At 37.1% G+C, this 25,408-nt stretch overlaps 2 protein-coding genes across 2 annotated transcripts; both read right to left on the minus strand.

The window, feature by feature from the left end:
• Window positions 1-14,401: 14,401 nt before the first annotated feature.
• Window positions 14,402-17,331, minus strand: LOC109186363 (gibberellin 3-beta-dioxygenase 3-like). Its single transcript, XM_019336310.1, has 2 exons — window positions 16,892-17,331; window positions 14,402-15,054 (listed from the first exon to the last, which is right to left on the minus strand). The coding sequence occupies exons 1-2, from the start codon at window positions 17,329-17,331 to the stop codon at window positions 14,406-14,408; spliced, it is 1,089 nt and encodes a 362-aa protein (XP_019191855.1). The 3' UTR covers window positions 14,402-14,405.
• Window positions 17,332-21,848: 4,517 nt separating this feature from the next.
• Window positions 21,849-24,822, minus strand: LOC109186361 (gibberellin 3-beta-dioxygenase 3-like). Its single transcript, XM_019336308.1, has 2 exons — window positions 24,383-24,822; window positions 21,849-22,497 (listed from the first exon to the last, which is right to left on the minus strand). Exons 1-2 carry the CDS (start codon window positions 24,820-24,822, stop codon window positions 21,849-21,851), a joined length of 1,089 nt encoding a protein of 362 aa, XP_019191853.1.
• Window positions 24,823-25,408: the final 586 nt, after the last annotated feature.

Consider the following 25,408-nt stretch of genomic DNA (forward strand, 5'->3'; position numbering starts at 1 on the left):
GAACATAGGAATCCTAGGACGCGCGGTGAGATTGTGAAACCTACACATAACCTCCCTCACTTTATCCCTCTCTAATTTGAAAAGAAACTCCCCCTCCGCTTATCACATCAAGGTAAGAATGCAAAATAACATCGACCCATGAACACCAGGATGGCGCCAAAAAGAAGACAGGTAGGAACACCGAAACTCCCCACTCAGGAATTCTTAATTCAGAATCTGCAACGCCTGGCCCAAATTACCCAGGCACTGAATACTACCGTTCCCCAGCCTTTGCCAACAAACGAGAACTTGGAAATCCACCACCTTCTCGGGGAACGAAGACCCCACGACCCTCGAGGAATGGATCGGGACTTTTGACAAGATATTCAGGGCAACCAAATGCCCAGAAAACCACCAAGTAAGAATAGCCTCCTTCTATTTCAGACACGAGGCCGACACCTGGTAGGCTCACGAGAAACCCACGTACGAACAAAGCCCCGAATTCAACTGGGAAACCCTAAAAACACGGCTACGAGAACAATTCTATCCCAACCATCTAAAAGCCACCATATACGAAGAGTTCCTCCACCTAAAACAAGGGGAAACCCCAATCACAGAATACTACCAACAATTCCGCAGACTGGTTCGAATCACCCCTGAGCTAGTACCCACCGAGATGATCAAGGTCAAGAGGTTCATAACAGGCCTTGATCCCGAACACCAGAAAGCCCTAGCCACACAAGAACCGAGAACTCTTGGGGAAGCCTATGCCATTGCATTCCAACTACAACAAGTAACAAACCAACCCGGGAGACACACCTAGGATACAAAAGGAAACATGAGAGGGATCACACAAATCCCACCGAGGCCTAAGAACCCAAGACCATCTCACCTCACAAGGTCACAGCACCGACCACTCTAGGAAGAATCCTTACCCTAAGCAAGGCCAAGATCGGGGACAGCAACATAGTCTCCGGAACCTTCCTAGTACACGCCACCCCCGCCACTATACTATTTGATTCAGGGGCTACCAACTCGTTTATAGCAACCGAGTTTGCCACTCAACTCGGCCTTAACATCAGCACAAGGTCCGACTCCAGGTCAAGGTGGCCTCTGGCGAAATCATAAAATGCGACCGCATGTACGAGAATGTAATGTGTTGGTCCCAAAAGAGGTAAGGTGAAAGTCTAGAGGGGGGGGGGGGGTGAATAGACTTTCAAACTTTTCGCACAGCACAACAAGGCTAAGACAGAGATAAACCAAAACTCATAACTAGATTGTTAGAGTATGGTGCACAGCGGAAATTAAATAACGATAAAGTGTGTGTGAGATCGTGTGATGATATATCTTCGTGAGAGCAATTATGTAAAGAGCAGTAAGTAAAGAAAGCCAGTAAAGAACACAAGACAATTATAGTGGTTCGCGAGTGGTGTAATCTCCTACTCCACTTGCTCTTCTCTCCAAGAGCCAAATTCACCTATATCTACCACTCCTTGGTTCCAAGATACAATGAATATCCGTGATCTAGTGCTTGATCACAAAGCCCGCACTAATCACGGCCGAGTGACACCACACTGCTGCTTCGGGTTTCACGTCGCCGCGAGCTACTTATCCCAGGATTTTACGACTCCGCGTTACTTTCCCCCGTCTTCCACACTCCGGTAAGAAAACGTATCCGTGATCTGGTGCTTTGGATCACCTAAGCCCACACCAATCATGCCAGTGCCTCTGACACTGCTGCTTCGGATCTCACAGCTCCGTGTGACAATCCAGGATTTCACAGCTCCGTGCTACTTTCCTCCCTTCTCTTGTTTGCTCCAAAACAAGTGTTGTCTTGCTTCCAACTTCTGAGACTCTGTAGATGATCTTCAATGATGCGCAGGTCTCTTTGATGAAGATAAACACTCTGGAAAGATTTATCTTGATAGATCTGAGTGTTTGTGTTAGGAATAATTGTAATAGATTTTGATAAGCCATATTGTAATTCGTAGATCCCCAATTTTATTAGACTAGTTGAGTCTTAGACCAAGAAAGGGAAAAATAAATTCATTAGTTGAGGAAATGGATGAAGAAGATATCAAGCCAAAAATCAAGAATTTTGTCAAGAGAAAATGGCAAACTATAAGAGGAAGATGTATGCGTATGAAATTTGAGAAAATCCCTCAAGAAATCCCGAAGAAGAAAGAACGTGACTTGAAGTTTGCATGAAGCTATCTTGAAAATCAAGCATCTATGAAAAGAAAGGAGTACACCAAGTGGAACAAGAAAATAACCAATAGGCTGTACGGATGAGATGGTAGAAGCTTGAAATATTATGTGTAAGGTCATAGGTTCGAATCTCACATCTCACATATTTTAAAGAAGCCAAGTTTAATTCCATCAGTTGAAAGTAAGAGGCGATGGTTTGGCCGAAGGATACAATTTGCAAAGTCAAAGGGATGAGATTTCCCAATTTGGACTGGGATGAGATTTCAAGAGATGCAATTGCAAGTCAAAGGAATGAGATTTCCAAATTGACTAAGGGATGAAGTTTACAAGTGAAGGGATGCAGTTTCTCAAATTGACACCCCGAAATTGACATAGGGATGCAATTTCATCTGAAGAGTTGAAGCTCGAAATTGAAGTTCAAATTGGTACAGGAAATCAATTTGAAGGGATGAGATTTACCAAGGGCTTCAATTCAATTGACATAGGGATGCAATGCAATTCATCTGAAGAGTTGAAGCTCAAAATTGAAGTTCAAATTGTTACAGGGAAATCAATTTGAAGGATGAGATTTACAAGCTTCAATTCAATTGCAGATATAGATTGCAAGGGATGAGATTGCAATTCCAAATCAAGTAAGGATGAGAATTCAATTGACAAAATCAAGCAAGGGATAGAGATTTCATTTCCCAAAATAGAAAGGGATGAAGTTTCACATGGGAGGAGATTTCCAAGTCAATTGAAGAGATGAAGTCTGGAAGCAGTTTACAGACCCAGATACACGAAAAACAGAGGAAGATATTAGACCCAGATACACAAAAACAGAGGAAGATATTAGAAAGAAGTTGCCAGAAGCAAAAATACTAGTCTAACTAGTAAGGGATTATATTGGAGAATATATTTTGAAGATAAAAATCCCAAGAGGCGTGATCTAACACCAGATGGAGATTCATGGACGCCATTTTTGCTGAAACCTCAAGCTCAATTTGAAATCTCTGACAAGATCTGCACATTATCTTATCTTCTGACAAAAGGCTATACAGCTAAGCAAAATTCGAAAATGAGACCGTTTCTTTTCCAACGGACGGATTCTCATTACCAGCTATTAATAGATGAAGATTGAAGCTGAGGAAAGCAGAAGAAAATAGCAAAGAAGCAAGTATACAAAGCAAAGAACAGAGCTAAACAGAGCATAGAAAATTCAAAGAAAGCTTTCCATCTCAAAAGCAAAAATTGATCTATCTTTTGTGAGATAAACACTCAGAGTGATACAGAGCTTAGAAAAGAAATATCCAAGAGTGTTGAAATCTTCATCAACTTCAAGAGATTCAGCGCATCAACGAAGATCATCTACAGAATCTCAAAGTTGGAAGCAAGGCAAACTTGTTCTGGAGCAAAACAAGGGAAAGGAGGAAAGTAACACGGAGTTGTGAAATCCTGGATTGTCACACGAGTTGTGAGATCCGAAGCAGCAGTGTCGGGAAGACATTGGCGTGATTGGTGTGGGCTTGTGATCAAAGCACCAGATCACGGGATACGTTTCTACCGGATCGTAGAAGACGGGGGGAAAGTAGCACGGAGTTGTGAAATCCTGGGAAAGTAACGCGGGCGACGTGAAACCCGAAGCTAGCAGTGGTCGAGAAGGCACTGGGCGTGATTAGTGTGGGCTTGGTGATCAAAGCACTAGATCACGGAATTCATTGTATCTTGGAAACAAGAAGTGGTGGATATAGTGAATTGGCTCTTTGAGAAGAGCAAGTGGAGTAGGAGGATTACATCACCTCGCAAACCACTATAAATTGCCTTGTGTTCTTTACTGCTTCTTTACTTATCGCTCTTGCTTGCTTCTCACGTCAATAATCTTGACACTATCTACACACACACCGTATCGTTTATTTAATTCCGCTGTGCACCGAACTTTAACAATCTAGTTAAGAGTCTTGGTTTATCTCTGACTTTACCATTTGTTATATTGTGGCGAAAAAGTTTGAAAGTCTATTCACCCCCCCCCCCCCCTCTAGACTTTCACCTGACCTCTTTTGGGACCAACAATTGGTATCAGAGCCTGTAGCCTACTTGAGTCAATTTCTGACTGCTAGGCAGATCCATCTTACCAGTGTGTGTAAATTGGATTATTTATCTCTCGCACCCACCGAGAAGATGAATAAAGATTTAGCTCAAAATCTATTATTTTCACTTGATAAATTTGATGATTGGAAAGTGCGTATGCAGGTTTATTTATCTGCTTTACATGATGAAATGTGGGAAGTTATCTCCAACGGCCCGATCGAAATATTGAAAGTAAATATGGCTTTTCTTCTATCTCCGGATGCTCAACAATTCGTACCAAAGCCAAAACCGGAATGGACGCCGGATGATAGAAAGAGGAACAATCTTGACAATATTGCCAAAGATATTCTGTTCAAAGCCATTGATGATACAATCTTCCCAAAGGTTCGAAAATGTACAAGTGCAAAAGAAATTTGGGATACTCTCATCAAGATCGGAGAAGGAGATGAACAAGAGAAAGATAATAAGCTCACAATTGCTATGAAGAAGTTCGAGGACTTCAAAATGCTCTCAAACGAATCCATTGTTGATATGGAAGCTCGATTGATCAAAATCCTTGGAGAAATTAATGACCTTGGCAAAAATATTAGCCAAAAGGAAATTAATCTCAAAATCCTACGAGGCTTACCATCTACATGGGATATGAAAGTCACAGCTATGCGAGATCACCGAGATCTAAGAATTTTGTCAACTAACAAATTATTTAGTGATCTTAAAGCATATGAGTTTGAAATGAAGGCCAAAGATGATGAAGTTCATGAAATTCGAAATCCAGCTCTTATGGCCGAACAACCATCAACCTCCAGGTCAGTAGATAATATTGATTTTATAACTGACGAACAATTTGCTCTTTTTGTGAAAAAGTTCAAAAGGTTTATGCGAAGAGGAGACAACAAAAATTCTGCTCGTGGAAAATTCGTCTCTCGCACGACACAAGAAGAGAAAGTCGAAGAAAACAACAATTTATGCTACAATTGCCGCAAACCCGGACATTTCAAAATAAATTGTCCGTACCCGATATTTAGCAAGTATCAAGGCATAAATGTTGAATCTACACCAAATAAATCCGACAACAAAGATCGAAGGTTCAAGCACGACAAAAGAAAAGCTCTCATTAGCAATGAACCAAATGAAAATGATGAGTCAAATGAAATGTCATCAAGTGATGAAAGTTCAAGTTCGGATGATGACACGGCTCTAGTATGTATGTCAAATGAGTTGAGTTCAAGTGAAGAGTGCTTTATGGCTCTTGGAGCAGAGGAAGAAGAAGTAACATCTAATTCTTTCAATTCTGTTAATTCCTCTTTTTCTCGTGAATCCCTTGACAACCTAATGCGAGATTGTCAAGAGATTATGCTCACTCATCCTCAACTCAAGGAGCGCAATAAAATTCTAATTCTTGAAAAAGAAGAGATAAATAAAAAATTGCAAGATGCTTTACTTGAAGTGAGTAACTTGAAGAGCGAAAATATTCAACTTCAAGAAGAGTGTAAAGCAAGAGAGGTTAGAGAACATAATCTTCGGGCTACCATTGCTACGTTTACTAATTCGTCCAAAATTATGGATAAAATGGTAGACATGCAAAAGCCATCAGGATATAGAACCGGAATTGGTTATGACTCCACATGTTCTCAAACCCCTCAAAATCTGACTAATCTTACTACGCCTTTAACCAATAAAGTGCAAGTGGTAAAATTTGTTAAAAGTCAAAATAGCACAATGAGACAAGGACTTGGCTATCAAACAAAAGCAAAGATGAATGTTGAAAGGCCGAAACAATTCAATAACACGGCAAAGCAACAAAAATTCTTCAAGCAAAGATATGCCAAAGAGCCAAGTGCAAAAAGAATTTTTAGAAAAGATGGAAGCTTTTCTAGAAATAGAGATGGAAGATTTTATTCCACTCAAAAGGATTGGTCGTGTAAATCTTGCTTTAATGCTTCTTATAAACCAAAGCAACAATCCTCTTCCCAGGTGCCTAAGTTTAAAAATGTTTTTCAAAATCTGGCGCCAAAAATGTTTTCAAGAGTTAATTATGATTATCGTGTTTTCAATGGTTACAAACCGCCTCATCTTAATTCAATAGGATCTAGGTGGGTTTGGTTACCAAAAATTACTAACAACAAAGGACCCAAGCAAGTATGGGTACCTAAAACCAACTAATCTTTTTTGTAGGATATTTGGTACATCGATAGTGGTTGCTCACGTCACATGACTAGAGATAAATCATATCTAGTCAATTTCAAGAAAATCGATGGACCAAAAGTGATTTTCGGAGGAAATCAAAATTATGGAACTAATAAAAGGAGTTGGTACAATTGAAAGAAATGGTTTGAAGATCGAAGATGTTTCATTTGTTGAAGGCCTAAAATTCAATTTGTTGAGCACTAGTCAATTTTGTGATAAAGGCTATCTTGTGGAATTTTCCAAAGAAAATGGCCTAATAAAAAATGAGCTCTCAAATGAAGTTGTGCTCACTGGAAAAAGGCGAAAGAACATGTATGTTGTTGATTGGAGCACAAGCAAAGATTCAGTATGCTTAATGGCCAGAAATTCGAATGAAGCAAATTGGGAATGGCATAGGAAGCTCAATCATTTAAACTTCAAGACTATCAATCAGCTTGCAAAGAAAAATCTAGTTGAAGGACTACCAAGTATTATCTTCAACATCAAGACCGCTAAGCTTGTTACACATGGACTTATTTGGACCAGTTGATCCAATAAGTGTAAGTGGTAAGAAATATATTCTTGTTGTTGTTGATGATTTTTCCAGGTACACTTGGACCGTGTTTCTCAAGAAGAAAAATGAAGTTGAACAAGTGTTGCCGAAGCTGTTGAAGCAACTACAAAATGAGAAAGAATTGCAAATATCAAAAATCCGAACCGATCGCGGAACCGAGTTCGTGAATGGAGTAATACAAGCTTTCTGCAATTCACATGGAATTTCTCATCAATTATCTGCCGCTAGAACACCACAACAAAACGGTGTTGCCAAAAGAAGAAACCGGACGCTTAAAGAAGCCGCACGAGTGATGATTAGTGCAGCCGGTCTCCCGAAAAGATATTGGGCGGAAGCTATCAACACTGCCTGTTATACTCAAAATCGAAGCATGATCCACAAGCAGTATAGCAAGACGCCATATGAGCTATATAAAGGGAGAAAACCAAATATTGGTTATTTTCATATTTTTGGATGCAAGTGCTTTATTCATATTAATGATAAATTGCATCTAAAAGCTTTTGATGAGCGTGCAGATGAAGGAATTTTTCTAGGATATTCAGCTACCAGCAAAGCATTCAGAGTTTTGAACAAAAGAACAATGGTGGTTGAAGAATCCATACACGTGGTATTTGATGAAAAATCACACGTCAATATTGATGCTCTGGACGAAAATGGCGAAAATATTGAACAAAATGGTAACAAGTGTCATATTGATTTTTGTGATACTGATGATACGTGTGAAGAAAATATTTTGCAGGGAATGGATGAGTTGGAAACTAATTCTCTAGAAAATCCCATCCATCATCCAGTAAGAAATGAAGTGCGGGATGCAATTGGTATTGAAATTGCAAATCAACCCAGGGATGAAGTTGAAGTGGAAATTGCAAATCAGCCCCTGGATGCAATTACTGGAGAAGTTGAAAATCTACAAAATGAAGCAGAAATTCGAACCACTTCTCAACCAGTAAATCCACCCAGTACCATGCACCCATTTGAACCAGACTTAAGATGGCTCAAAAATCACCCACCAGATTTAGTGATCGGAAATGTTCGAGATGGCGTGAAAACAAGATCATCTACCATGGAAGCATTGTTCACATGTTATCTATCTCAGATTGAACCAAAAGAAGTGGACGAAGCTCTAAATGATCCAAGTTGGGTTGACGCCATGCAAGAGGAACTCGATCAATTCAAAAGAAATGACGTTTGGGAACTTGTTCCAAGACCAATGAACCACAATGTTGTAGGAACTAAATGGGTCTTCTGGAACAAAGCAAACGAAGAAGGCGTGATTGTTAGGAATAAAGCAAGGCTCGTTGCAAAAGGATACTCTCAAGAAGAAGGAATAGATTTTGATGAAACCTTTGCACCGGTAGCCAGACTTGAAGCAATCAGAATTTTTCTAGCCTACGCCGCATACAAAGATTTCACCGTTTACCAAATGGACGTGAAAAGCGCGTTCTTGAATGGATTACTCGAAGAAGAAGTTTATGTCGAACAACCCCCAGGTTTTGAGGTAAAAGGCGAAGGTGACAAAGTCTACAAACTTAAAAAGGCATTGTATGGGTTGAAACAAGCACCTAGAGCTTGGTATGATACCTTGTCAATGTTCTTGATAAGCTGTGGATTCACCAAAGGCCTTGTTGACAAAACTCTCTTTAGAATTCAAGATGGTGATCATATTTTATTAGTGCAAATATATGTTGATGATATTATTTTTGGAAGCACTAACAATTCTTTGTGTGAGAAATTTTCGAAGCTTATGCAGAATAAATTCGAAATGAGCATGATGGGTGAATTGAATTATTTCTTGGGCTTACAAGTCAAACAATTGAAGGAAGGAATATTCATCAATCAAGCAAAGTACACCCGCGACTTGATAAAGAAGTTTGGCCTTGATAGAAAATCATCGATCAAAATTCCAATGAGTACATCAATAAGGCTAGACAAAGACGAAGATGGAAAAGATGTTGAACAAACGAAGTATAGAGGAATGATTGGTTCACTACTATACCTCACTGCAAGCAGGCCAGACATTTCTTATGCTGTGGGAGTGTGTGCAAGATTCCAAGCAAATCCAAAAGAAAGCCACCTCACCGCAACGAAGAAAATCATAAGATACTTGAAGGGCACAATCAATGTTGGATTGTGGTATCCTAAAGGTACAGATTTTACGCTAACTGGTTTTTCAGATGCGGATTTTGCAGGTTGCAAAATAGACAGAAAAAGCACCTCCGGAACGTGTCAATTCTTGGGAGGAAGGCTTGTTTCTTGGTTTAGTAAAAAGCAAAATTCCATCGCAACTAGTACCGCCGAGGCCAAATATATTGCTGCAGGAAGTTGTTGTGCTCAAATTTTGTGGATGAAGCAACAATTGAAGGATTATGGAGTAAATTGTGACGATGTTAGCATATTTTGTGACAATACAAGTGCGATCGTTATCACTCACAATCCTGTGCTTCACTCAAGAACCAAACATATTGACATACGACATCATTTCATAAGGGATCATGTTGAAAAGAAAGATCTAAAAATCGAATATATCCCTACGGAGAACCAAGTTGCAGATATTCTCACGAAGCCTTTATGCGAAACGAGATTTTCTACCTTAAGGCATGAGTTGGGAATGCTTGAAATGAGCTAAGTATCACTGGACTTAATCGCATGATTTAAATTTGATACTTGTGCTCATATAATTTTTATTTAATATGTACGTTTATGTATTTGTTCGAAAATTGCATGAGTAATTTAGTTTAATGTGTTTAGTATCTATTTATAAAATTGCATGTAAAATTTAATGTGAAAATATGTGCCATGCAATTATTTCTCGAAAATATGTGATTATTTGATTTAATCGCATATCTATGTGTTTTTAATTTTAGCTATGGCATAATACGTGTTGTATGAGTATTTGTTTATGTTAAAAATACCGTATCTATGTGTGTTGTTATGATTTAATTGCTAAATGTTTTTATTTAGTAAATTTTTTTTTTTTTGGTATCTAAGATAATTTGCTAGTTTCTAAATTATTTGATTATTTGATTAAATGTGTTTTAGAATATACCGTATATACGTATGTTTAATTTTGGTGACTAATTGAAATTTGTCTAATTTCCTAAATCTGTGTTTATTCTAATTAGGAGATTACCGTATGAATGCATGTTTATATATGTATGTGATTTAATTTCTTTTAATATTAATATATGTTTCGAAATTTTGTGTGAGTTACCCGAAATATTTTGTGTATGATTATATGTAATTTGTGTGTGATTATATTTATATTTTATATATGATACATCTAACGTTTATATTCCTCCACACACTGACTCGGACAACAGTGAAGACGAATGTTGTTCCACTAATCGCAGTTGATGTGGTTGTATTTTCAAAAAGGAATGTCTTTTGTGATCCTCTCTTTTGTACTCCTGATTAAAGGAGTAATAAATAAAAATGTTGGGTTAGCTGTGTTGAAGAAAATCGTGATTCCTACCCCTTTAAAAGGACCAAAAATGAACAAAACTTCCTCATCACGTTATATGGTCAAAAGTCAAAAAAAATGGACCCTACAAGGGATGAATTAAGAGACCAAATTGATGGTGAAATCAGACCATCAATTGGGGGGGAATATTCACATGAAGTGCCAGTACACGATAACACCCCTATGTTGTCACTTCAAAATACCTCTCTGGAAGCTACTTTAAATGCAGAGCTTATTTCAAGAACAGAGGTAATTGAAGAAGAAGTGGAAAATCATCTTGAAGAAGCCGAATCACCAGAGGAGAATTTGCAACTCACTGAAAATCCGGTTCTTGGAGATTCAAGAAGAAATTTATTCAAGAGTTTACACTCTTTGAATATGCAAGGAGGCCGAACCCGAGAAGAAGATGAAGATGATTTATTGGTTTCTTTGTTTGCAAAAGTTACCGAATCAAGTGATATGATGTGTCAGAAAATTGGAAGTACTCTCACTGAGCAAGGACATCTTTCTTTGCAACATTTTGAGGACACACCGCACAAATTTGAAGGAGTTGTTGGAATATCAAAACTCTTTGCAGACAAAAATTGAAAGAGCCGAACGACATCTGAAAGGAGATCTCACTGAAGGTTTTTTTGAGATCATCCAGCTGATGAAGAAGGAACGAGAAGCCACAGAGAAAATCTACAGTGAAAGACACCTGAGACAAATCAAAGCCATACAAGATCAAGAAACAAGGATAAATCACCTTGAGGTGGAATTATCCTCCATGGCTAATAAATTGTCTGTTTTGTAGGATGTGTCTATCAAAACACATGATGGTGTTAAAGTTGTGAAAGCCAATCAAGAACAAAGCTCTAAATCCCTTGGATTTTTGGTTGATAATGCCATAAGGGGGGAAGCGATGCTCAATCATCTGGCTTTACAACAACAGGAATTTATTCTGGGAAATCAGTCACAACAACCAGCTCAGGCCGCCGCACCTACGAAAAGCCGAGGCCGAGGACGTGGTCAACAATCCCAAGTTGGTTTCGCTCAATTTGCAAATCCGAGTCTTGGATCAAGTTCATCAAAAGTGGCCGAAACTCGAGATTGGCTCGAATGCTCAAAAGGACTCTTAACATCACAGAAAGTCTGGACACCCGAAAATGTGCCGACTATGGTGAAAAGATGGCCAAAAGCTGATCAAGCTCAATGGATTTCGGACAAGAATAAAGAAGAAGAAGCGAAACGAAAGCGAACCGAAATGTGGTATGAACTCAGAGATCACACCAAAAATGATGGAGAAAATTTAGGACTCCAAAGAAGCTTTGAAGAATGCATAATTTGGTGGGAAGCCGGAGTTCTCCCGGGCATCAACATTAAAGATGCGTTTGGATACTACATGGCTGGGAAAGTGACCAAAAGGTTTGAATATGAAAAATATGAGAATGATGTCTGCAAGCTAAGGGAACACATCAAAGATATTTTGAAGGCAGATATGGGAGTCAAGAAACCCAGAAGGTAATCAAGCATAAATTCCTCAAGAAATATGATGTTTTAAATTTCTATGATTTTGGCTAGCTACAATATTATTTCCTCTTTCGACTAATATGAATAAAAATTCCCTTGGTCTGATCTAATTCTGTTTATGATTTATTTTTTTTTGGCTATCATGTAATTAGTTGGTGAATTAAAAGACAAGAATTGTCAAATGCATGCAAAAATTTGATAAGATAAAAATTGATTAAAAATTAATCAAGGATGCGTATAGGACTTGTCTAAATTAATTCACAAAGTTTTCTTTTTCCCTAGAATTAATTTTGTCAAACTCATCTTGGCTTTGTCGAAATAAAATTGAGTAAAAATAAAAATATTTTTTCAAAAGATTTAAAGCCAATGTTTGAGTATAGGTTATGGCATTATCAAAAGGGGGGAAATTGTTAGGAATAATTGTAATAGATTTTGATAAGCCATATTGTAATTCGTAGATCCCCAATTTTATTAGACTAGTTGAGTCTTAGACCAAGAAAAGGGAAAAATAAATTCATTAGTTGAGGAAATGGATGAAGAAGATATCAAGCCAAAAATCAAGAATTTGTCAATAGAAAATGGCAAACAGAAGAGGAAGATGTATGCGTATGAAATTTGAGAAAATCCCTCAAGAAATCCCGAAGAAGAAAGAACGTGACTTGAAGTTTGCATGAAGCTATCTTGAAAATCAAGCATCTATGAAAAGAAAGGAGTACACCAAGTGGAACAAGAAAATAACTAATAGGCTGTACGGACGAGATGGTAGATGCTTGAAATATTATGTGTAAGGTCACAAGTTCAAATCTCACATCCCATATATTTTAAAGAAGCCAAGTTGAATTCCATCAGTTGAAGTAAGAGGCGATGGTTTGGCCGAAGGGATGCAAATTTCGCTTCCCTGGCATTGCAAATTTCGCTGGTTCAGCTGATTTCTCAGGTCCACCTCAGGTGCGCTGCGGCGATCGGAAGCCTGGCTTTGATCCTCAGCCATTGTTTTGAACCTCTGCTCTTGCTACTCGTCCTTCTCCTCTATTTCTGACTCCTTTCTCAGTGCAAAAGAGCGATCGTAACCTTTCGTTACGTCCCCACATACGGCGCCAGTGTTTGTTTTAGGGTTTTTGGGCCCAGGGAGGTCCAAAACAACCTTAGTTGGTGGATTCACCTTTCAAGAATAGAAGGGAAAAATGATAGCTCTTGTGAGTGTAAGTATACTCTTGGCCTGAACTTGTCGCCCCTCGTTACAGTTTCTGAGGAGCCCTTTTATAATGGATCTCCTTGGAATCATTCAAAGTGTACACTTAAGGCCATAAATTGGCCCATTAACTCTACTTAACTCTAGGGGTCGTTGGGCTGCCGTTACTGGGCCTCCCAACGGCTCCTTGACCGTGCTTTTAAATGGCTTCTTAAATGATCTAACGGTCACCTTGTGCCGCTTGCTCACTCGTGCCGACCTAGCACTCGCGCCGACCTCAGGGTCGAGCCGACTTCTTAGTTTGGCATATGTCTCTCTTGCCCTTTCCATCTTCTGGGCTTGGACCCTTCTTCTCTTTGGGCCACTCTTCTTTTTGGGCTTCTCCTCTTTTCTAGGGATGGCAATGTGCCCCGTCCCCGACGAGGATCCCCTATCCCCGCCCCGAAAGAGACGGGGATGGGGAGGATTTTCAGGGAACGGGGATGGGGATGGGGAACATTTGTGATTCCCCGTTGGGTGTGTGTGTGTGTGTGTGTGTGTGTGTGTGTGTGTGTGTGTGTGTGTATGTATATGTATATGTATATGTATATGTATATATATATATATATATATATATATATATATATATATATATATGTTTTCCACACTATATATAAGTGGCGTATTATTGCATTGTACTATATACACATGCCGTATGCTACATATATATATAGTGTGGACGGGGACGGGGACGGGGATGGGGACGGGGAGTATACTCCCCGCCCCCGCCCCCACCCCGTTGCCATCCCTACTCTTTTCCCTAGGTTCTGGTCCCGAGCGCACGGGGTTCACACCCCATCAATAATAATAATAATTTAATAAAAAAAATTAAAAATAATAAATAAAACATATGGGGAGCCGAACATTCGACTCCCCTAAGTTTTGTCACTTTTCCCACATCGGTAGGAATAGTGGCATGAAGCTTTATTATATATAGGATTGAGAAATATAATAGAGTTATATTAATGCCAACTGGGTTATCCAAATATATTAGTACCATCATTTTAGTCTTAATCTTATTTCAAAAGTTGAGTACAATCAAACCAAACTCGACAACACATGACGAACAAAACAACAAGAGACTTTATAGTCATTACACAACCATGACGAACAAAGAACAAACTAGAATCAAACCAAACCCGACAACAAACTAGCATCCCTAGCTAATAAATGAGTCACACCATTAGCAGAACGTTTAACAAAATAAATTTCTACACTTCTAAAGCTTTCACTTTACCACCAAGTGGTGCCTCATCACCGGTCGTTTGGGCATTGTCTTTTTCAACGACGACTGAATTGAAACGAACCGCCTCCAAGGCCTTGTCCAAGTGCACACCCTTAATCTCACGGTACTCCTTCCATGATATGGGGCGATACATGGGGAAATCACCACCCTTGATCAATTTAAGTGGCGATGAAATGTTGACATCAATCTTTGGGCCGAAGAAAAAGGGGATGGAGATGCGGTGATGGGCCTCGCTCACAATGGCCCGATGTGTCACGCTTTTGAATCGTCCATTAGAGATGATCTGCAACAGGTCGCTGAGGTTGACGACAATTGCATCGGAAATGGGCTCGACGTCGACCCAATTGTGATTGGGCCCAATCACTTGGAGGCCTCTACCGGTGTTGCTTTGGTATAGTAAAGTTATAAGAGATGAGTCTGTGTGTGCGACCATGCCCAATGCGTGGGTTGGGTCTGGGCATTTCGGGTACGAGTTCAAATGTAGGAATGCTTGGGTGCTTTTGGGGTTAAACCATTCCACATCTTCATTAGATAGGCCCAATGATTTGAATATTAAAGAAGTTATCTTTATAGCCAGGCCCATCATTTGTTCTTGGTAATCGTCAAATGCAGTGCTGAAACAAAGAAAGCAGCAATGTATGTATCATCGTTTCAAAAAATATTAAAAAAAATGATTACGCTTTATATTCATCTTGTTGAGTATATATAATATATATAAACATAAACAGTTGAAATATAATTTTTAATTGAGATAGAACATGTTGTTGAAAATTGGTAAATAAATCGATACAATATATATATATATATATATATATATATATATATATATATATATATATTATCTGAAAATGGAATTTAATTTGTAGAAAATTAATTCCAACCAATTTTGGTACAAAACCAAAATTACGTATATATATACAAAATATATATACCAACAAAATAGGGATTTATTTTATCAAAAATAATCCCACCACAACTGGTACGAAACCTTTACGAGATTAATCACATCACTTGGTACGAAACCTAGAACAAAAATAACAGGAAAGGGTTTCTAACCTGAGGTTTTAACCCAACGAGAAGAAAAAAGAAGAAGAAGAAAATCGAGTCTTGTGTACAAACACTGTCTTTAAAACCGATTCGCCACCTTCCGAGGGTGCTAGGAGCGATGTATCGTCATTCTCGCATGATAAATCGGATTATGACTTTGGCATTCAAGCACTCAAACCCAAAGTCCGGCGAACAAGAACACAAGTTGAGCATTCCGATGTTTTACGGAAATGTTGGTAGAATCTCTTTGTAAGAAACAACTTTTGAGAGAAGATGAGAGAAAAATATGATTTTGCAAGTTCAAAATCCTGACCAAACATTATACCCAACATATAGGTTTTTATAGGGGAGAGATTAGTTAGTAACCCACTAAATGGCACATTAAACCAACATAAATCCAATTTAATAATTGAATTATAACGTCTGAGACGATCGTACTTATTATTAAAATAATATCAACAGTCACAACATTAATATACGATTAATTCGTAGTTTCGTACCGACCATAACGATCCATTTCAAAATATCTGAGTGACTGAGAAGTCTGTACAAACTCAAAACGTTTAACAAATTGGGACCAGAAACCACACATGAATGGTCCGCAATCACCAAAATGGTGCAGCACGAATCAATGCATATAGCATTGTCTCGTGCTCACTGAATCCACAGCACGAAAGGAAAGCACTTAAGCTTCCCAATTCACTAATTAAGCTTTCCAAAGCTTAATTTCACTTAAGCTTGCACAACATTCGTCCATGCAATGATACAAAGCACGAATGTACACTTAAGCTTCCCAATTCATTAGATAATTAAGCTTTCAAGCTTAATTACCCCTCTTAAGCTTAATCAAGCTTACAACGAATCAAGCTTGATAACCCAATTACGAATTACGTGGCAATTTAGCTTAAGAGTTCGGCTTCTCTCAAATAGGTTCACTTTGAGAATCAATTTCTCATTTATCTATTACCCATTTTGAGCGTAAATTATATCAAATTCTTCGTCTCGCTACGAAGAACCCGAATCTACTTTGACCTGACCCAAATCAAAAGTGGATCCCACATATATTTGTACCACAAAATAATCACTCAAATGCCATTTTTTGCTAAAAATTCCAACACATAATTAGCATATAAATAATCGATTATGATTCACATATTACTTATATAGCCCATCAAAACATAATTAATCAATTCTTTATTGATGCTTAGTTGTATATGACCCTATAATCGGAATAAATGTTTTAAAAATACAAAAATAAAAAATTATGTTTTAAAAAGTTGTCAACCGAATACTAATTATGATTTTGATCTCATTCCTAATGTATAAATTCATTAATCAAACGCACTGTTATCATATCTTGTAAAGAATTATGAGTATTTAAAAAAATGAGGTCATGATGAATACCAGAAAGGGGAATAATCTTGAGGCCAAACCCGACGTACATGCTCCACTGGCGATCCCGACATGGTGAATCCTTCCATCCACATGAGACTGTTAAAAACGCGTGAAATGGGGACAATGCCATAGCCAGTGGGGCTGTCCGGCGAGCGCAGAGTGAGGACTTTCTGCTCCCTCGGCAATGCAAAGAACCGGCGAGCCTGATGCTCAATTTCGGCAATAAGCTCCGCTGGAACGCCGTGATTGGTGACCTGAAAAACACCCCAATTTTCACAAGCCATTTTTATTTTCTCGACGACTTGCGGATCCTCAAGATCGATCAAGGGAACATATTCGTTACTTGAAGAAGAGTTGATGCAGGCGAAGTCGACCCAGGTGTGGGTATCGGGAACTTGGACGGCGTTTTTGAAATCCATGGGGATGAGATGATCCAGCTCCGTGTTCATGGTTACGTTGAAAGCAGTGAAGAGAAAGATTATAATAGAAAAGGGAAAAGTTGGCGGAGGGGTTATGGAAAGAGGGCTATTGTATTGTTGCAGATTTTTTTTTTCTCAAATGAAGAAACTTCTCAAATTATATATTGTTCCACACACTCGATTTCTCTCGTTTTAGTTACATTCTTAAATTTTATTTCATTTTATAGATAAAGATTAATTCTTTCCGTTACGTTCTAATTACAATGCAATATCTTCTGTTCCACACACTAGATTTCTCTCATTTTAGTTACATTCTAAAATTTTATTTCATTTTATAGATAAAGATTAATTCTTTCCGTTACGTTCTAATTACAATGCAGTATCTTCTGTGATTAATTCTTTCCGTTACGTTCTAATTACAATGCAGTATTTTCTGTGATTAATTCTTTCTGTTACGTTCTAATTATAATGAACCCACGACCTTCTATGTGGGAGTTCAACTTTGTATCATTAAACCACAAAGTCTTTGGTATTGTTAATTATTTTATTTAATTTTATTAATATAAAATTTTAAAAAATATTTTTAAATTCTGTAACCGCCACATCAGCATATTATCAGGTCAACATGTCATTTTAAGTCGAAATGCATGAATTTGTGTTGTTCAATGACATAATTGCAATTTTTTTTAATTCGATGACCCAATTGTAATTTGTTGTGTAGTGATGACTTATTTGACCATTAGTCCTATATTATATATTATTCCTCAAACGAGATTGTTCGCATTCTTTCTATTACGTTCATAAATTTCATTTTTCAAATAAAGATATTTAAAATAGACAACAAGGTCCTTGGCAAACAAAGATACTTTTTTGAGTTACATTCTTAAATTTTGTTTTTTATATTTCTGAAAATTTATATATTGCCCCTCTTAACATATTCTTCTCTTTCTTTTAGTTACGTTCTTAAAATTACATTTTTAAAATAAATATACTGTTTTCAGTTGCGTTTTAAATTTATTTATTTTTTCAAAATAAGGATATTTTTTTCCAATTACGTTCTTAAAATTCATTTTTCAAAGAAAGATACTATTTTCAGTTTTGTTCTTAAATTTTGCTTTTCAAATAAGGATACTTTTTTTCAATTACGTTCTTAAATTTTTTAAATAAAAATATTTCTTAAATTATATATTGTCTCTCCTACGAGATTTTTCTCATTCTTTTTTTTATGGGGTATGGATCCCGGCCCAAGAAGGATAGAGAATGTCCGAAAAGAATGGAGAAGCCCAAAGAAAAATAGGGAAGTCCAAGAAGAAAGAAATACGACCCAAGGAGTGGGAGTCCGAGAAGTAACAAGGCCCGAAATGGGTGTTGACTTTGGTGACTCATGGGTCCTCGGGGTAGTCCAGACCTTCTTCTTATGCTAATTTATTTCGATTTCGTTTCTTTATTTATAATAATTCCGAAGAAGCTAAACTAAACAAGTAAATTTACTACGAGGGTGGTTACAGGGGTTTTTTTTTTTCTAATCATCCTAAGCAGAATTCGTCTCCTTGGTTCTCTTTTGATTGGTTTGTGGGGTCCTCGTCTCCTGGAGCCACGTTTTCCTCGTTGAAGTTGCCTTCGTTTTCAAGTTCGCCTTGAGTGCGGCTCATGATGAACACCTTTCTGGGAACACCGTAATTCCCTTGATTGTTCGAACCTCCGTGTTGGGCCATGACTGTAGGGCGTGAGTTCGGGAGTTGAGGGCAATGGAAAGACATGTGGCCTTCTCCTCCGCAGTTGAAACGTCGCCAGGGGTTTCCCCTACAGTCTGTGTCTTTGTGGTCTTTGTTACACTTTTGGCAAAGGGAGGGTCTTGTATTAGATTCGTTATTCCTTAGAGGCGGCCTTTGGCCAGCCGAGTTGCCTGGCCTTGTGTTAGTGTCGTTTCTTATTCTTTTCACAGGTGGTGTTCCACTTCCCGTGTTCCTCTTACGGATCTGTTCCTGGACCCCGCGCTGTAGTAACTAGATTCGATAGAGGTTGGCGGCACTGGAGTAAGCCTCGTTGAGGGTTCGGGGTCCGCTCACGACTTGTGCCTTCCGGGCTTCGAAGTTGAGGCTTGATATAAATCTTTCTATCTTGGTTACCTCTGTGGGGACCAATTCTGACGCAAAGCGCGCCAGATCAAGGAACTGCTTATAGTATTCCATGACGGTGGCCATTCCTTGTTTTAGGTGGTGGAACTCCTCGTGCATGGATGCTCTTGTGCTGGGTAGAACCGCTCTCGTAGTCGTGTCTTTAGGGTATGGGGTGTTATGTCACATCTGAGCTAGAGAACTCAGATGCACAGGCTATACTAACTAGTTAACCTCAAACAGCGTCATTACATCATCAAGGCACGCAGGCCGAAAGGAAATCTAACTATCTAAGTCCTTGGTCCTCTAACGCGCTCCGGTAACTAAATGAACACTGAGCAAAACACCTAAAAGACTGGTACCGTTAATTCATTCATTGATCTGGTATATATGTCCATTCATTAAATATATTAGAACCCATTGCAACAACAATACTTGGTTACTATTTAAAAAAATTTTAGTAACAATTATAATGAATCTCCTATATTACCTTGTATTCATATACTATGAGTTACATATTTAAATAAGCATATTCGATATTAAATTACTTATGTATGAACTTATCATATATAATCTTGCATTGCTATACTTTCAAATATTTATTTGATTATAAACATTAGGCATTAGCTCATTCACGCAATGCGCGTGTAAAACTAGTTAGAATAATAAACATTCTGCGGATGGTAAGATAATGTATTGTATGATTTAAAATAATGTACTTTTATGTGTTAGAAATGTACTTTATATGTGTTTTAGAATAATGAAATTTCTGAGGTAAGATAATGTATTTTATGAGTTAGTATAATATACTTTATGTGTTCGATTAATATACTTTATGTGTTTTTGGATCATGGTTCACACAACTGTATAATTGGAGTCAACTCATAGGGGTCGAGTTGGCACGTATTGATACCTAAAGTGTTGGTTCAACTAAATTTGCTCAAAATTCAATGAAATTATATTGTAGCCAATGGACAGCGAATAAATGTTCATTTTTAGTATACTGAATATTCACTTTTAATATATGGAAAGTTCAATTTGTTATAGTATAAACAAAAATAAACATTTAGTACACAAAATAGTAATTCACTTTCAATATACTAAAAATTGAACATTCGATATAGTAAAAATTAACCTTATGTTAATATAATGTTCCATCTTATAAATTTAATTTTACCGTGGTTTAGGGTATAATGATTTCAAAATTAACAAACATGCATAGGACAAGTAACATGAAACAATGTCACTCTAATCATCACTCGAGCAAAAGCTTTGATGAGAACCAAATATTGTGCTATGATGTATTATATTGTACTAGTATTTGTCACGTGCGATGCACGGAAAATATGTTATAAAAATATACACTATATGAGATTTATTCATATATAAAATTTTTGTTATTTAATAATTATTATGTGTGAATTCCTATGATAAAATTATGAACATAAATATATTTACAATTAAAATAATATTTAAGGTGGGTGATTACTACAAATCTTAAACTATATTAAAAATTTAGTACATAGTATTTAATATTATAAATGTTTAAGAACTTAGTAAACTACAATAGTAATTGAATTACAATTTTAGAGTCACCACGGATCAAAATTTTTAGACCTTTGAGATTTCTAACTCTAGGTGTAGCAACATACAATTGACCTTTAAAGACCAAAATCACAATCTTAGTTAGAACATTGATTTTTTTCTTCCAAATACTATCGAATTAAGTGTGTAATCAATAAAAGATGAGAACTAATAATTCGAGAATATAATCTTAATGTTACTAAGCCTACTTCACGTCAATTAAGTTGGAGAGTGTTGTTGGATAGTATCCGATGAATCCACGAATAAAGCATCTTTGTCTCCGTAGTCCTCAATATGCACATCAACAATCTTAAATATTAAGTCACATAACTATGCTATATATTAATTTCAAACTTATTGACTTTGGGGTTGCATGCATGCTTCTTAAAATCATATGGCTTTAAGATGTGAAAATTAAATGTTGCATTTAATTTTCACATCTTAAAGTAATTTTGACATCTTAAAGCCCATTTAATTTTCACAAGACTTTCACATCTTAAAGTCATATGGTCTTGTGAAAATTAAATGCAACATTCAATTTTCACAAGACCATATAGCTTTATTATATATAGGATTGAGAAATATAATAGAGTTATATTAATGCCAACTGGGTTATCCAAATATATTAGTACCATCATTTTAGTCTTAATCTTATTTCAAAAGTTGAGTACAATCAAACCAAACTCGACAACACATGACGAACAAAACAACAAGAGACTTTATAGTCATTACACAACCATGACGAACAAAGAACAAACTAGAATCAAACCAAACCCGACAACAAACTAGCATCCCTAGCTAATAAATGAGTCACACCATTAGCAGAACGTTTAACAAAATAAATTTCTACACTTCTAAAGCTTTCACTTTACCACCAAGTGGTGCCTCATCACCGGTCGTTTGGGCATTGTCTTTTTCAACGACGACTGAATTGAAACGAATCGCCTCAAAGGCCTTGTCCAAGTGCACACCCTTAATCTCACGGTACTCCTTCCATGATATGGGGCGATACATGGGGAAATCACCGCCCTTGATCAATTTAAGTGGCGATGAAATGTTGACATCAATCTTTGGGCCGAAGAAAAAGGGGATGGAGATGCGGTGATGGGCCTCGCTCACAATGGCCCGATGTGTCACGCTTTTGAATCGTCCATTAGAGATGATCTGCAACAGGTCGCTGAGGTTGACGACAATTGCATCGGAAATGGGCTCGACGTCGACCCAATTGTGATTGGGCCCAATCACTTGGAGGCCTCTACCGGTGTTGCTTTGGTATAGTAAAGTTATAAGAGATGAGTCTGTGTGTGCGACCATGCCCAATGCGTGGGTTGGGTCTGGGCATTTCGGGTACGAGTTCAAATGTAGGAATGCTTGGGTGCTTTTGGGGTTAAACCATTCCACATCTTCATTAGATAGGCCCAATGATTTGAATATTAAAGAAGTTATCTTTATAGCCAGGCCCATCATTTGTTCTTGGTAATCGTCAAATGCAGTGCTGAAACAAAGAAAGCAGCAATGTATATATCATCGTTTCAAAAAATATTTAAAAAAATGATTACGCTTTATATTCATCTTGTTGAGTATATATAATATATATATATAAACATAAACAGTTGAAATATAATTTGTAATTGAGATAGAACATGTTGAAAATTGGTAAATAAATCGATACAATATATATATATATATATATATATATATATATATATATATATATATATATAATATATATATATATATATATATATATTATCTGAAAATGGAATTTAATTTGTAGAAAATTAATTCCAACCAATTTTGGTCCAAAACCAAAATTACGTATATATATACAAAATATATATACCAACAAAATAGGGATTTATTTTATCAAAAATAATCCTACCACAACTGGTACGAAACTAGTACAACGGACTTAACCTTTACGAGATTAATCACATCACTTGGTACGAAACCTAGAACAAAAACAACAAGAAAGGGTTTCTAACCTGAGGTTTTAACCCAACGAGAAGAAAAAAGAAGAAGCAGAAATTCGAGTCATGTGTACAAACACTGCCTTTAAAACCGATTCGCCACCTTCCGAGGGTGCTAGGAGCGATGTATCGTCATTCTCGCATGATAAAACGGATTATGACTTTGGCATTCAAGCACTCAAACCCAAAGTCCGGCGAACAAGAACACAAGTTGAGCACTCCGATGTTTTACGGAAATGTTGGTAGAATCTCTTTGTAAGAAACAACTTTTGAGAGAAGATGAGAGAAAAATATGATTTTGCAAGTTCAAAATCCTGACCGAACATTCTACCCAACACATAGGTTTTTATAGGGGAGAGATTAGTTAGTAACCCACTAAATGGCACATTAAACCAACATAAATCCAATTTAATAATTGAATTATAACGTCTGAGAAGATCGTACTTATTATTAAAATAATATCAACAGTCACGACATTAATATACGATTAATTCGTAGTTTCGTACCGACCATAACGACCCGTTTCAAAATATCTGAGTGACTGAAAAGTCTGTACAAACTCAAAAGGTTTAACAAATTAGGACCAGAAACCACACCTGAATGGTCCGCAATCACCAAAATGGTGCAGCACGAATCAATGCATATAGCATTGTCTCGTGCTCACCGAATCCACAGCACGAAAGGAAAACACTTAAACTTCCCAATTCACTAATTAAGCTTTCCAAAGCTTAATTTCACTTAAGCTTGCACAACATTCGTCCATGCAACGATACAAAGCACGAATGTACACTTATGCTTCCCAATTCATTAGATAATTAAGCTTTCAAGCTTAATTACCCCTCTTAAGCTTAATCAAGCTTACAACGAATCAAGCTTGATAACCCAATTACGAATTACGTGGCAATTTAGCTTAAGAGTTCGGCTTCTCTCAAATAGGTTCACTTTGAGAATCAATTTCTCATTTATCTATTACCCATTTTGAGCGTAAATTATATCAAATTCTTCGTCTCGCTACGAAGAACCCGAATCTACTTTGACCTGACCCAAATCAAAAGTGGATCCCACATATATTTGTACCACAAAATAATCACTCAAATGCCATTTTTTGCTAAAAATTCCAACACATAATTAGCATATAAATAATCGATTATGATTCACATATTACTTATATAGCCCATCAAAACATAATTAATCAATTCTTTATTGATGCTTAGTTGTATATGACCCTATAATCGGAATAAATGTTTTAAAAATACAAAAATAAAAAATTATGTTTTAAAAAGTTGTCAACCGAATACTAATTATGATTTTGATCTCATTCCTAATGTATAAATTCATTAATCAAACGCACTGTTATCATATCTTGTAAAGAATTATGAGTATTTAAAAAAATGAGGTCATGATGAATACCAGAAAGGGGAATAATCTTGAGGCCAAACCCGACGTACATGCTCCACTGGCGATCCCGACATGGTGAATCCTTCCATCCACATGAGACTGTTAAAAACGCGTGAAATGGGGACAATGCCATAGCCAGTGGGGCTGTCCGGCGAGCGCAGAGTGAGGACTTTCTGCTCCCTCGGCAATGCAAAGAACCGGCGAGCCTGATGCTCAATTTCGGCAATAAGCTCCGCTGGAACGCCGTGATTGGTGACCTGAAAAACACCCCAATTTTCACAAGCCATTTTTATTTTCTCGACGACTTGCGGATCCTCAAGATCGATCAAGGGAACATATTCGTTACTTGAAGAAGAGTTGATGCAGGCGAAGTCGACCCAGGTGTGGGTATCGGGAACTTGGACGGCGTTTTTGAAATCCATGGGGATGAGATGATCCAGCTCCGTGTTCATGGTTACGTTGAAAGCAGTGAAGAGAAAGATTATAATAGAAAAGGGAAAAGTTGGCGGAGGGGTTATGGAAAGAGGGCTATTGTATTGTTGCAGATTTTTTTTTTCTCAAATGAAGAAACTTCTCAAATTATATATTGTTCCACACACTCGATTTCTCTCGTTTTAGTTACATTCTTAAATTTTATTTCATTTTATAGATAAAGATTAATTCTTTCCGTTACGTTCTAATTACAATGCAATATCTTCTGTTCCACACACTAGATTTCTCTCATTTTAGTTACATTCTAAAATTTTATTTCATTTTATAGATAAAGATTAATTCTTTCCGTTACGTTCTAATTACAATGCAGTATCTTCTGTGATTAATTCTTTCCGTTACGTTCTAATTACAATGCAGTATTTTCTGTGATTAATTCTTTCTGTTACGTTCTAATTATAATGAACCCACGACCTTCTATGTGGGAGTTCAACTTTGTATCATTAAACCACAAAGTCTTTGGTATTGTTAATTATTTTATTTAATTTTATTAATATAAAATTTTAAAAAATATTTTTAAATTCTGTAACCGCCACATCAGCATATTAT

This window comes from Ipomoea nil, unplaced genomic scaffold (assembly GCF_001879475.1).
Source record: "Ipomoea nil cultivar Tokyo-kokei standard unplaced genomic scaffold, Asagao_1.1 scaffold1407, whole genome shotgun sequence".
Lineage (NCBI taxonomy): Eukaryota > Viridiplantae > Streptophyta > Magnoliopsida > Solanales > Convolvulaceae > Ipomoea > Ipomoea nil.